The 12,228-nt window shown below is 44.1% G+C and overlaps 1 protein-coding gene across 9 annotated transcripts in view; it reads right to left on the minus strand.

Annotated features, from left to right (window-relative positions):
• The window catches only part of Ncoa2 (nuclear receptor coactivator 2), a 258,198-nt gene that overhangs the window by 22,403 nt on the left and 223,567 nt on the right, over positions 1-12,228 (minus strand). For 7 of the 9 annotated variants that reach the window (XM_076563713.1, XM_076563712.1, XM_076563714.1 and 4 more), the window contains 4 exons: positions 8,800-9,010; positions 6,866-7,072; positions 3,905-4,120; positions 1,551-1,680 (listed from right to left, as the gene is read on the minus strand). In XM_076563713.1, coding sequence (XP_076419828.1) covers positions 1,551-1,680; positions 3,905-4,120; positions 6,866-7,072; positions 8,800-9,010 — 764 coding nt within the window. The remainder of the gene's footprint in view (positions 1-1,550; positions 1,681-3,904; positions 4,121-6,865; positions 7,073-8,799; positions 9,011-12,228) is intronic. The other 2 variants (XM_076563719.1, XM_015993554.3) reach the window with 1 other exon arrangement.

The following is a 12,228-nucleotide window of genomic DNA, read 5'->3' on the forward strand; positions in this document are numbered from 1 at the left end:
CGTGGCAGACTATGTGGAACCTGCATCAGCAGACTTGCCAATCTTTATCCACTGAAGCCAGCCAGGGAGTTGGAGAGGCTGGGCCTCATCCTTCCTGAGAATGACCTCCTAACCCTGAAGCAACCAAGTACTTACAACAGGAAACAGACGCACATGTTCACCCAAGTTACACACCATGTTATTGTTGTGTTTTGTTTTTACATGTGGAAGCCAGAGGTCAACATCAGGTTTTCTTTCCTTTTTTTTTGAGACAAGGTCTCTCACTGGGGCCTGGGACTAGCCGGCCACTGGGCTCCACAGTCCCTCCTGTCTCTGCCTCCCCAGTGCGGGGATTACAAGTGCATGTCGCTACAACTGGCTTGTTCAGTGCGTTCTGGACTCTGAACTCAGGTCTTCATGTTCGTCCAGCAAGCACGACGTCCCCAACTGTATCGTCTTACTGGCTCCTATTTCAATAATCTCCTTTCTCCCTTCAAACCCTCCCAGACTCTTGCTCATTTCAAATCCACAGCTTCTTTTCTCATTAGGGTTACATGTATATGTGCATACGTATATATTCCTAAATATAACCCGCTTAGTCTGTACAGTGTCCCTTGTGTGTACGTTTCCAGGGCTGACCACTGGGTATTGGATACTGGCTGGTGTGCTCTTCCCCGGGGAAGACTGTTTGTCCTACTCAGCCCTCCTTAGTCGCCTGTAGTTCTTGTGTAGGATGAGGCCTGGTGGTCCTTCTCCCACTCCCTCCGGTGGCGGAATGTCCTTGTCTAGCTCATGTTTAGGTAGTCATGCTGGTGAGACTTCATGGGTGCGGCCTTCTGATACTATCAGGACACACACTCTCACAGCAGACCCCCGACCCTCTGGCTCTTCCAACTGCCCGGTCTTCTCCTTCACAGCGTCTCTTGAACCATAGGAGGGGGCTGTTCTGCAGATAGAGCCACGGGGCCTGGCTCCGCAGCTGCATTTTGATTGGTTATGGTTTTCTGTAATGGTCTCTAGCTGTGGCAGTGAGGAGGGGTGAGGACTACACTGATCTAACGAGACCTAGAGAGGAGGTGGGTGCCCCCTTTCTTTTGTTAATTGTGGTAAAATACACACAACACAAAATGAGATCATTTCCTGTTACTCTACACATAACATAGAACCCCTGAGACGACAGGATGCTGCTCTGCCATGCACACTGGGCTACTCTGCCCCCCATGAGCTTTTCCAAGATTCTGAAACCTTCTCTGTCTAGCTCGTTGGACGAGCTACTGAAACATGGTTATTCCTCTCGAGGCATCCATACTGTGTGCCACTGCCCAATTACACTTAGAAGCATAAGCACATCATTTTCCCCAACAGATTGTCAGGTGTTTAAGGCGGTCTAGGTCCTGCTGATTTTTGCATCTTCTTTTCCCTGCCTAGTGGATGACTTGGTCTGAAGAAATGATAGCTGGGAAGCATCACCCATTCAGAGGGAAGTCATCCAGATGCAGGTCTGGAACAACTAATGGAACCCAGGAGCCATGAGCTGATGCTCTCCCAACTTTGCTGGTACCCAGACTCACCTGTTTTGGCTGGCAAAAGATGCCTGGTCTATAGGCAGGATGCTCTCAGGCCACGGGGCAGTTTGATTTGGAGGAGCTTGCTGTTGATTATACTGAGGTCCCCCCATGTTCATCTCTAGTTCAGAAGGCCCTAAAAGAGGGGAAAGAAAAAAGAAAACCCTCAAATCTTGTATCTTACAGTTTAGAAAGCACGTTTATTGTATGCCAGCAAGTAAAATGAGAAGGCAGAGGCAGTAACAGGTGAAAATGAGACCATATATGCTGGTGTGAAGTACAAATGAAAGCAGTGAATACCAAGGCCAATGCCATCTACCCGGGGGCATGTCCAGATCAGCAGTAACAGCAGGAATCCCTAGTCTCTTACTTCAAGCTTTTGTCTGTATGGCACATACAGACAATGCTAACTCATTTTTAAAATACCATAAAAATTAGTAAGTATATATTAACATAATTATGATTTTCATTGCACGGTTTAACATTTGTGCAATAGCTTGTACATGGGAGGGGGTAACTAACACAACTTCCAACTTACTTCCACACTGCATCCTACAGTGCAAGTCTCCTGCAGGACTCCACTGGGTGCCTGCAGAGATCGGAATGCAGAGGACCCGGGTTAGGCCTCACAGACACCCTGCAAGGCACTGGGGAACACTAGTCGTCCTTCGGTTAGCTCTTCCACAGTAGGGCACACACTCAGACACACTTCTCTCCCTGAGGTTTCCATGGTTAAAGCAGCATGAGTGTACACTCTATTATTCACCAATCCGACCTCCACTGGGGCAGACAACTTTCTCTTGGGCTGAATTCATGGCTTTGTTGAGTTTATTCACAACTAGGGAAATTTAGCTACAAGCTAAGCCTTACAGAGATATACTGAAAGTTCCAAAAGTGAGATGCCCTTTAGCAAGGGCAAGGAATAAATTAAATTTCTATATACTCCAGGTGGTGGTGGCGCACACCTTTAATCCCAGCACTCAGGAGCCAAAGGTAGGCAGATCTCTGTGAGTTCAAGGCCAGCCTAGTCTAGGGTGAGTTTCAGGACAGTCAGAGCTACATAGAGAAATCCTGTCTCAGAAAAAAAATAAAAAATTTCTCTATATACGACTCCTTACTGTGACTTTCATAAGTGTCTTAAAATTGTCTCAGTTAAATTTTTCATAGAAATTTGGGTTTATATTTAACATTTTTTTTATATTTAGCATTTTCAAATGACACAAATTTAAGTTTGGGAACCACTAACTACTTTGAGTACATATGCAAAAATGTAATCATAAATGTCACTCTCAGAATATTGAGTCAAAAAGCACACAGCAATTCAATACCTATGGAAGAGACCTAATGTCAGAGTCAGAAACCTGATACTCTGTCAAAACAATCTTGCATTTTCCTGTGAATAAATTAGTACTTCCTGTACAATAACTAACACAGAAGTTTATAAACACAGACTTTTCAGAATTGAGCTAATGTACAGTATCAGAGGAAGGTCCTATGTCTGTGGTTAAAACTAACAGTCTCAAGTAGGAGCTGAATAAACTACTGATCTTTTTTCCCTGGAGACAGGTCTCATTAGTTCAAGCAGACCTCAAATCTGCTATGTTTCTGAGGATGATAGATTTCTGGTCCTCCTGCCTCCACCTCCCAGGTGTTGGGATTATAGGTGTGCACATGAATATTTTAATATAACAGGTTTCCTGAGATAATTTTCAAGTGTACCATGAAGTAGGTATCAATATTTCAGCTGTACAACCACCCACCACATCAACACTGGCACATTTTCATCTGCCCCAAAAGAAATCCTGTCGCTGGGAGTCACTTCCCACATCCTTCCAGGCCTTTAGCACTAGGCAACCAGGATAGTCGATGACGAATATATCACATAGAGGTTTTGTGGAATGAGTGCAAAAATTCATTTTAATAATGTCAACAGTCTCTAAATAGAATGCTAGAGATCCTCAAGTGCTGTGTGATGTTGTACAAGAGGGCACGTCATCAGTGAGGAAGAGTCTGACTTCACAGTCTGGTTTGAGGGCTTTGGAGGACCAGGATGACTGTAGAGTTCAACATTACAGCTACACCACTCAACTATGCCTTTACCTTTACACTATCATATGAATGATTAAGCATGTATGTGTACAGCATTCATAATGTGACATTCTAATGCGTTTTGCCTCCAAATTATAATTATGCAATTGCTTTATGACTCTACAAGGTTCTAGCAAAATCCCATTCAGATAGCTTCACACCAGAGGGTTACCTAGGCTCCAAGCCAGAAGCAAGTCTGGAAGCACCCACTTCAAGTCTGACCCTCCATCTCAAGAAAGCACACGGAGAGAGCAGGCAGTGCACCGCCTTACCTAAGTTCATGACCTGAGACTGGAGCATCTGTCTTTGGCCGGGCTGGCTGTTGGCTCGCATGGGGATGCTGGCTGTTGGGTTCCGGATCATGCCTCCTTGGATTGGCCGGTTCATGGCACCAGTGGTAGCAGCACAAGTGACTCTCACAGCCGAACTCGGTGGTGCCCATTCCCCAGAAGGCATGGTGGGCCGTGAGGTGCTACTGCCAATCATTCCTGCATGCAAGGCAGAGGACGCTGAGAGATGCAGACATCGAAAACAGCACACAAACAAACACCAGGCCTACCTACCTACTACGACTCAAGCCATGACTGTAAACTGCCGTCGGCCAGCAGCAGACACCCTCCCTGGGGCAGACGGGGCCCTTGGCTAAGAAATACGATTTGGCAACTACTACAGTTTTCCTGACACGAATCTGCTACTCTGTATGGTTCAGAAGCGCTGCTAAAACTGTTCCCGTATGTACTCAGAACAGGTGCTGCGGCAAGTGGATAACCCCAACTTCCTTCCTCAGGAAGTGAATCACATTAGCTGACATACACGTCAGAGCCTTACTTTCCAAAAAGAACGTGAGGTGAGGAGGACAAGGGAAGAACTGACAATCAATCCCATAATTATCAACCCCAATCAGAGAGCATCCCCAAAGATTACGGACGACTTAAACATCCTGACATTTCTTCCGGTGTGTCAGAGCTGCTGCTAAACTTCTGGAGACGTTACGCTAGGCTGCCACACCACAGGCATATTTCTTTGTGCACAAGACACTTCAGTAACAACTTCCATTAAAAAAAAAAAACAAAAACCTGGGTAAACTTCAAACTTTACCAAGGGCAGTCTCTAGGTACCAGGGAACCTAGTAAGACCTTTTTGACACAGTCCTCAAGGCTGAGGGGATTCCAGGTTCCTGGACCATTGCATTCCTGACTGCGCAGATGCAGAGTGCATGAGAAGCCTACACTGGCCACTGATCACATGAACAATGAGCAGTCAACATCACCAAGCAGGATTCAGGGGCTGTTAGTGTCTCAGCCCTGGGTGTTGGCAATGGCCAAGCAGTGGCTAAGACCTGCTGCTGAAAGGGAAGCCTCAGAAATGACATCTCTTTACTTTGAAATATTTGATCCAGGGAATATAAGGACAGTCTTATACGGCTTGCTTTCACTTTATTTGGGTTAAGCAACTACAAATTTGGTCTAATTAACACACGGATAGAACATGGGTCTTTCCTCACTTGTGAAACGGGGATGATGAAGAACGAGGGAAATTAGAGTTGAAAACTGTGATGATATTAACACACATATCAAGCATACTATATTATATTTAGTCTATACAAACATGTTATGGGAGAATAGGTAGTTTGTTTTTCAAAATAATCTCCTACGTAAATAGCCTAACAAGATTACAGACAGTAGGAGGGAAACTATCTGTAACTCTACAGTATTAGTGCAATGAGATGGATGTTATTCCTTTGGGTGTTTGTTTGTTTTTAGAAGCAGAGGGAGACTACCATCTGGTTGTTACAGCTCGGGTACCAGTAGGTCCAGGGATGCCCAAGTTCAGGTACGCCCATCCTCATGGCCCTAGGGTCCTGTATAAGAAAGAGTCCTCCAACAACACAGAACGTCTTTTGCTCCCTGGTAGGGAGCTACCCCTAGTGAATCATCAGCCACTTTTCTCTAAATCAGTATTTAAGAGTGACACAGTGAAAATGGCACTGTTTTTATGAATTGCATGCACATTAGTAAGCAGTCAGTATTTGTTGAATGGGTAAAGGGACAACAGTACAGCTCATGTTTCCCATGAATTCTATCTCAGTAATAGGAAGTAAAACATCCATCATTTCCCCTTAAACAGAACTCTGATCTTGGGTTAACTAAAATGGCAATGTACAGGGATTACAGACTGAGCTAAAAATAGCAAGAACTAAAACGCCCACGACTGTAAGTTCTTTTTATAATATCTACTTATTTCTATGCCCAAGTGTCTAATATGTCATTGAGACAAAGGGAGAAGCTATAGATTCTGAGCAGCTCTTCATTAGGGAGCCAGCATCCTTTTAGATCCATAACAAATGCTGTTCCAAGGCTGGAGGCGCTGGGAGTTCAGGCCTGAATTCTACGGCAGCGGCAGCAGAAGCAGGGACCACTGAGGAAACGTGCCTGGAGAATGTGCTGGATGCTGGAAAACTACAGCGGGTCAAGGTCCGGCCAGATCACAGGCAACCTAAACTCTCCAGGCTCCAGGAAGCCTCCCTGAATTGGGGCTGGAGGTTTTTGTTGGGCTGGTCACACCACTACTTAAAGTCGTTAGTGTTATGATAGTTTTGAAATGGGCCACGCTGTGGTCTCAAACAATGTGCTCATTTAATTCTGTCCTAACCTGAAGCTATTACAATGCATTAAAAGTTAAGAAGACAAAAAGCCAATAAAATAAAGCAAAACACACATAAATCTATGGTTCAAGTCATCCTCCAGCTTCAGCCTCCTGCACAGCTAAGTCTACAACGAAAATGCAGTAAGACAGGCAAAAAGACCTGCACTTTCAACTGACTTATTTATTTTTCCTGAGTGAAATCAGGACCTACAATTGTGAAAGACTGGTGGAATTTTAAACTTCCGTTCTGAAATATTCCAAACACATTAATACATCTTTTGGGGGTATCAGCAGATTATCACTGGATGCTAACAAGCACCAGCTATTTTGAATAGACCCCTCCATGTTCAGACCCCCCATAGCTGGGATGGAACTGAAGTAAGTCTGGACAAGAAGACCGAGTTCAGAAACCTCATCAAAGCAGCAGCTGCAGGATGACCTGGTCACTCGCTGGCGTGGCGTCCCACACGCCAGGCTCAGAGAATGGGCATGGTTTCCGCACTGACACGGACAGTCCACTCTCCCGATGCAGGACACACTGTTCACTCCCACACCCCCATCAGCAGCAGTGCCTCGTGAGCCCTTACCTGTGCTATTGCTCCCTAAGTTTCCTTGGCTTCCTAGCATCCCTTGATTACCCATCATTCCTGGCTGAGGTATCACTGAGTAGGGACTATTGTTTCTGATTGGTGGGAAAGGTCCAGCACCAGTTGGGCTTTGCAATGTGATGTCAAGTGGTAAATTCTGGTTTGGCAATAACCTGCCCAGTTGCCCTGGTCGTGGGTTATTAAAAGCTAAGGAGAAAACAAATGAAAATTGAAGGTTAATAAAGGTCAATGAAAAGGAATATTAACAATAGTAGTGTTTAGGGAAAATGTCACCTGTAAAATGACAAAGACGCACACCAGGGACCAACTACCTACATGGAGGACAAGTCACACACAGAAAACATATGCAGCACCCCATATGATATTATCAACAGGTCTCTGATCTAACTTTCAATGGCCTTAGGAAAAGGGAATGTGAAACATATACCGTATTTTTCTTTCTAGTAGTTTTAATACTGAAAGCTTTTGCTAAATAAAGCATCAATATGATATTGTTCATGTTATATTATTCAAACTTTGGCATAGTGTTCTTTTTCTCATTATTACATGCAGTAACAAAGCTACATACATATGGTTCGGATGTCAGGATATTATTTAATTGGGCTTTCAAGGTTTAGGATGAATTAGAAGTGGGTATTTTTATAGAAGTTAAGATCTTTGAGTGTACACTGTGTTACCTGAAGCAATACTCCATTAAAGGTTGTCACTATCAGTGTGGCCTCTTTAATTCTGGGCACATATTTAGATCTGAAATGACTTTTATGGTTAGTTTATAAGAACTGACTGTGTCCTGAGCAGTTTCAAGTAGATGACCTGTAATTTTATAACAATGTTACTCAGGTATTATATAGCATAATTTACAGAGCTAATTTATTAGGTAACACCAAGCACTTTGATTTCTTTTAATTTTATAAACACAGATTGCATTAGCACAGTTTAGAGGAGGGGGACTTCATAATCCATGGTAGAAATAAACATCCAGGAAAAACGAAGGCTGGGAACAGACATTACATACCACACTGAGTCCTGCCCTCCTGGGGTCCATTACCCGGCCTCCATTCACTAATCCAAGTCCCATTGGGAGCTCCAGAGAGAGTGGGAGCTGTGGGCTCCCACATGTTCTTTGGGTTAATGGGTAGCATCTTGTATGTTTCTTACCTTATTCTCTTAATTATTTAGCTTTCTGATCACCCTGGCCAAACAAAAATTCACCTTTCTTTCCTTTTTCCCTTTCCAGAACGGTTAGGAACCATCCAAGAAAGGATTCAGTTTTTAAAGGTGGTCATTCTCTATTTGGCTGACACTTGCCTTTTCGGACTTGAGAACAGTGCTAGGCACTGGCTCAAACCACCTGAGGTGGAAACAGTCATGGTGTTTACCAGCACTGAAGAGGTTGTCTTTCTGCTCTCTCACACAAAGCTGAAGACTTCATCCAGGATCAAGTTTGTAATCTATGTGACCAGAGTGAATGGCATTTTTTACTTAGCTCAAATAAATTTAAAATAAAATTCCTAAATGACAGCAAGGCATTTGACTGTGAGCAGCCTTTGCATGAACAACAATTAAATTTTGAAAATAATCTAGTTTCTTTTTTTGAGACAGGGTCTCACTATGTAGCTCAGGTTGGCCCTGAACCCACCATCCTCCTGTCTTAGCCACATGCCTGGGATTATAGGCATGCAGTACCATGCCTGGCTTGAACCTTCCTCTCTCAAGAAAGTATTAACAGACAGCAGAGGAACCTCAGCAGGACCAGAATCCATTCTGAACACCGACAGAGCAGGACAGTAGATGGTGCTGTTTTATCATGAAAAACCCTACAAGGAACTATACAGAGGCAGACTTTGATAACCTGTTTCCGATGGGGTGAGATGGGAAATCCCTCAGCAAATCTGGAGAGAGGGCATACTCACTGCTCTGTGACATGCGCAGCGCTGCTTTCTGGGCTCCAGCAGGTGTGACAGGACTGCTGTCCGCTGTGAGCTGCATGAGGTCATTGATGATGGCTTGCTTGTCAACGGACCCAGCAGGGGCTCCTGGCCTGGTGTCTGGGAAAAGCTGTGGTAACTGACTATTTTGCAAATCATCCAAAATCTCTTCCAAGTTGTCCAGCTCGCTGCCAGGCTGCAGTTAACAAACAGAAGTATACATCCAGGCCCATGCTGCCAGTGGGGATCCCAGCCCCCACCATTGGCAGCCACAGATCTAACCATCACAAGGCATGCCGCCAGGTGAAAAAAGCAGGCATGTGCAAACGTCAAGCCTAACACTGAACCATCTTTCATACCTGAGTTCACCAAGCACTTGTAATCTAACCTCTGAACCCTGACCCCTCACCTAGAAAGCAGGCACAGCTGAATTGGAAAGAAAGCTGTTTCCCACCTTGTGACTCTCTTGACAGTTTATATATTCCCTTTACTGTATACAAACCACCCTATTAATTATGAACATGTACATCTCCAATGACTTATAGTTGGATGATGACTTACAGTTTGGATCTAGGTTTGGTGGTTAAGTTTTCCTAAGAAATAACCACTACGAAGCTGGTAAGAATGGGGTCCAAATAACAATGCCTATTTGCCTTGGGGGATGGTGGTGTAAAATATGCTTAAAGCACTCAGGAACTAGCTAAGTCTTGCCTTTTCAATTTGAATTTCGATTTTGTTTGCTTTTATTTTAGGTTTTGAATGACAGTGGTTTTCTCATTTACCAGCTTAGGTGACAAGATATACAGAAGCTGCCGATGACCAAACACAGCACTTACTAACTTGATTTTACAGAAACTACATGTTTCTTAGAGTTCCTGATCCCCGTCTGGAATTCAATTTCCATTGCCAATATTGATTAATGTAGGTATGACCATTATTTATACGGACTGCTTTCTTCCAAGACACTAAAATGATTGCATAGACGTTCTTTTAAGAGGAACCTATCAGGGTGCTAGTTTTTAAAATCAGAGATTGCAGTCACACAGGAAAGGGGAAGAAGCCAGTGTGACCATGTCTGAATCCCGGCACCTGAGGCTAAAGTCAGCCTGGGCTACACAGGGAGCCACAGGCCAGCCTGGGCTAAAGTGAGATTGCTCCCAAACTGAACAGAGTGTCTGAGTCAATCTGATGCCGGCATGCACTTCTTGTGGAGCCGCTCATGTACAAATCCTGCCCGCTACATGGAAGCTGGAGTGCGAAGACTTTTGTCACTTATGGCAAAGACAGGATCTACACACTGGACCCTTCTTGCTGGTGGTGGGGTATCTTTTGACTGGACACATGCCATATTAGGAAGCTCCTGGGCTGAAGTGACACTTATTTGATTCTTTTCAGAGACAGCCGCTAAAGAATAAACTTAGCAACTCCTTTCCCAGGACTCCTCATGTATTGTTAGAACAGCTAGAAGACCATTTTTGGGTCAGCCAGTTCCAGCAGAAGGACGAGCTCTTTCTCTGGGAGTTACAGACAGGTGATGCCCCCGAGAGCTCCTGAGGAAGGGACGCACTGCACATGGCCCCATCAGCCCAGCTCGTTCCTTTGTTGCTTCACTGACAGGTCCCTTCCCTACTGACAGCAGTGCGTGTGGTGGGGCGGGGGGTGTGTGTGTAGCACTCGGTCAACAAGATGAATTCTTTTCACCATTAATTCCTACAACTTCCACTGAGTGCTCAGAAAGTGTTTCCTGTGCATCTTTGATAACTCTGCGTAGTTTTGTCTATATATGAAACACAGACGAGGACGAGGCTCCGAGGAGACATCTCTCGTGTCTGAAGCAGTGTCCCATGACAACATGACTTCCCCTGAGTGCTTTTAAAGCACGGTGTATGGGTGAGGGAGAGGGCTGAAATTAGTGATAAACTGTCTCTGAAAAAGCTTTCCCGATGGTCTCGATGAGAATTATCCAAAATAGGCTCATGTAAACAAAACCAGAAGCATGTATGTTCGTTTTCTTAATAGATGCACTTGAATTTTCCCTCATCAGAGCCACGACAGGATGCTTTCCCTGTTACAGACTACAACAGCTAGGGCTCACCTCCTATTTCTCCTTCTTGCCTTCTCCTCTTCCACACAAACTAAATTATAAACCACCTTAAACAGAAGAAGAACTTTTGGTTTGTTTTTTGAGACAGAGGTCACTATGTAGCCCAGGCAGGCCTTAAACTAGGAGCGTGGAACTCTGCCTCCTGAGGCAGCACACTGCATCATGTCTAGCCTACAAAGAGTTCAAGTGGCCCACGGCTCTTTTTTTTTTCAAGACAGTGTTTCTGTGTGTAGTTCTGGCTGTCCTGGAACTCACTTTGCAGACCAGGCTGGTCTTGAAGTCACAGAGATCTGAGTGCTGGCCACACTGCCCAGCATAAAATCATCTTTGTTTCTACTTCTTGACTATAATTTTCCTACTGTTATGAATTGTAATGTAAACATCTGTGTTTTCTGCTGCTCTGTGTAGCCCTGGCTGTCCTGGAACTCTCTCTATAGACCAGGCTGCCTCCTTTGCCTCTTGAGTGATGGGATTAAAGGCATGTGCTACCATGCTGGCCCTCTTCTTTTGTAATCTATTTCTGTGTAATATGCTAAGTGTATATAAATGTAAATACTTGAATTTTAATATCACAGGCACATATACTGTTATATATACATGTTAAGATATATCTGAGTAACTAAAATCAATTTATTTCAAAAAGAAGAATTGGAGACAGGGTCTCATATAGCCCAGCCTGGTCTTTAACCCCCTATGTAGTGGAGACTGGCTTAATCCTTGATCCCCTCCTCCATCTTCTAGGTGCTGGGATTACAGATATAATTTATCTCAAATAATTTATAACTAAAACCCCATATCCTATATATATATATATATATATATATATATATATATATATATATATATATGTATTCATGCAGTGCTGGGGTCCAAACCAGCTTTGTGTGATATGAGCTGAGCTACCCACTTACCTCTAAGTTTTATTTTTTAAAAGATATGTATTAAAATTAAACCAACTCGTGCCAGGTCGTAGTGGCACACGCCTTTAATCCCAGCACTCGGGAGGCAGAGGCAGGCGGATCTCCATGAGTTCGAGGCCAGCCTGGTCTACAGAGTGAGTTCCAGGAAAGGTGCAAAGCTACACAGAGAAATCCTGTCTTGAAAAACCAAAAAAAAAAAAACCCAAAAAAAAGTATTAAAAAAAAAAAAAAAACAGTTTCATACCATTTGCTTAGCACAGAACTGTGAAGGAATTCTACTGTGTCTGGAGGGAAACTCCCTGGACACTCCCAGTTTAAAATGTGGTTTGCCTTTCTAACAGAGTCAAGCCTCTCCAGGCCCTCACTAGGAGCAGATCAGGAAGAACCATG

The sequence above is a fragment of the Peromyscus maniculatus genome, chromosome 2 (genome assembly GCF_049852395.1).
Source record: "Peromyscus maniculatus bairdii isolate BWxNUB_F1_BW_parent chromosome 2, HU_Pman_BW_mat_3.1, whole genome shotgun sequence".
Taxonomy (NCBI): domain Eukaryota; kingdom Metazoa; phylum Chordata; class Mammalia; order Rodentia; family Cricetidae; genus Peromyscus; species Peromyscus maniculatus.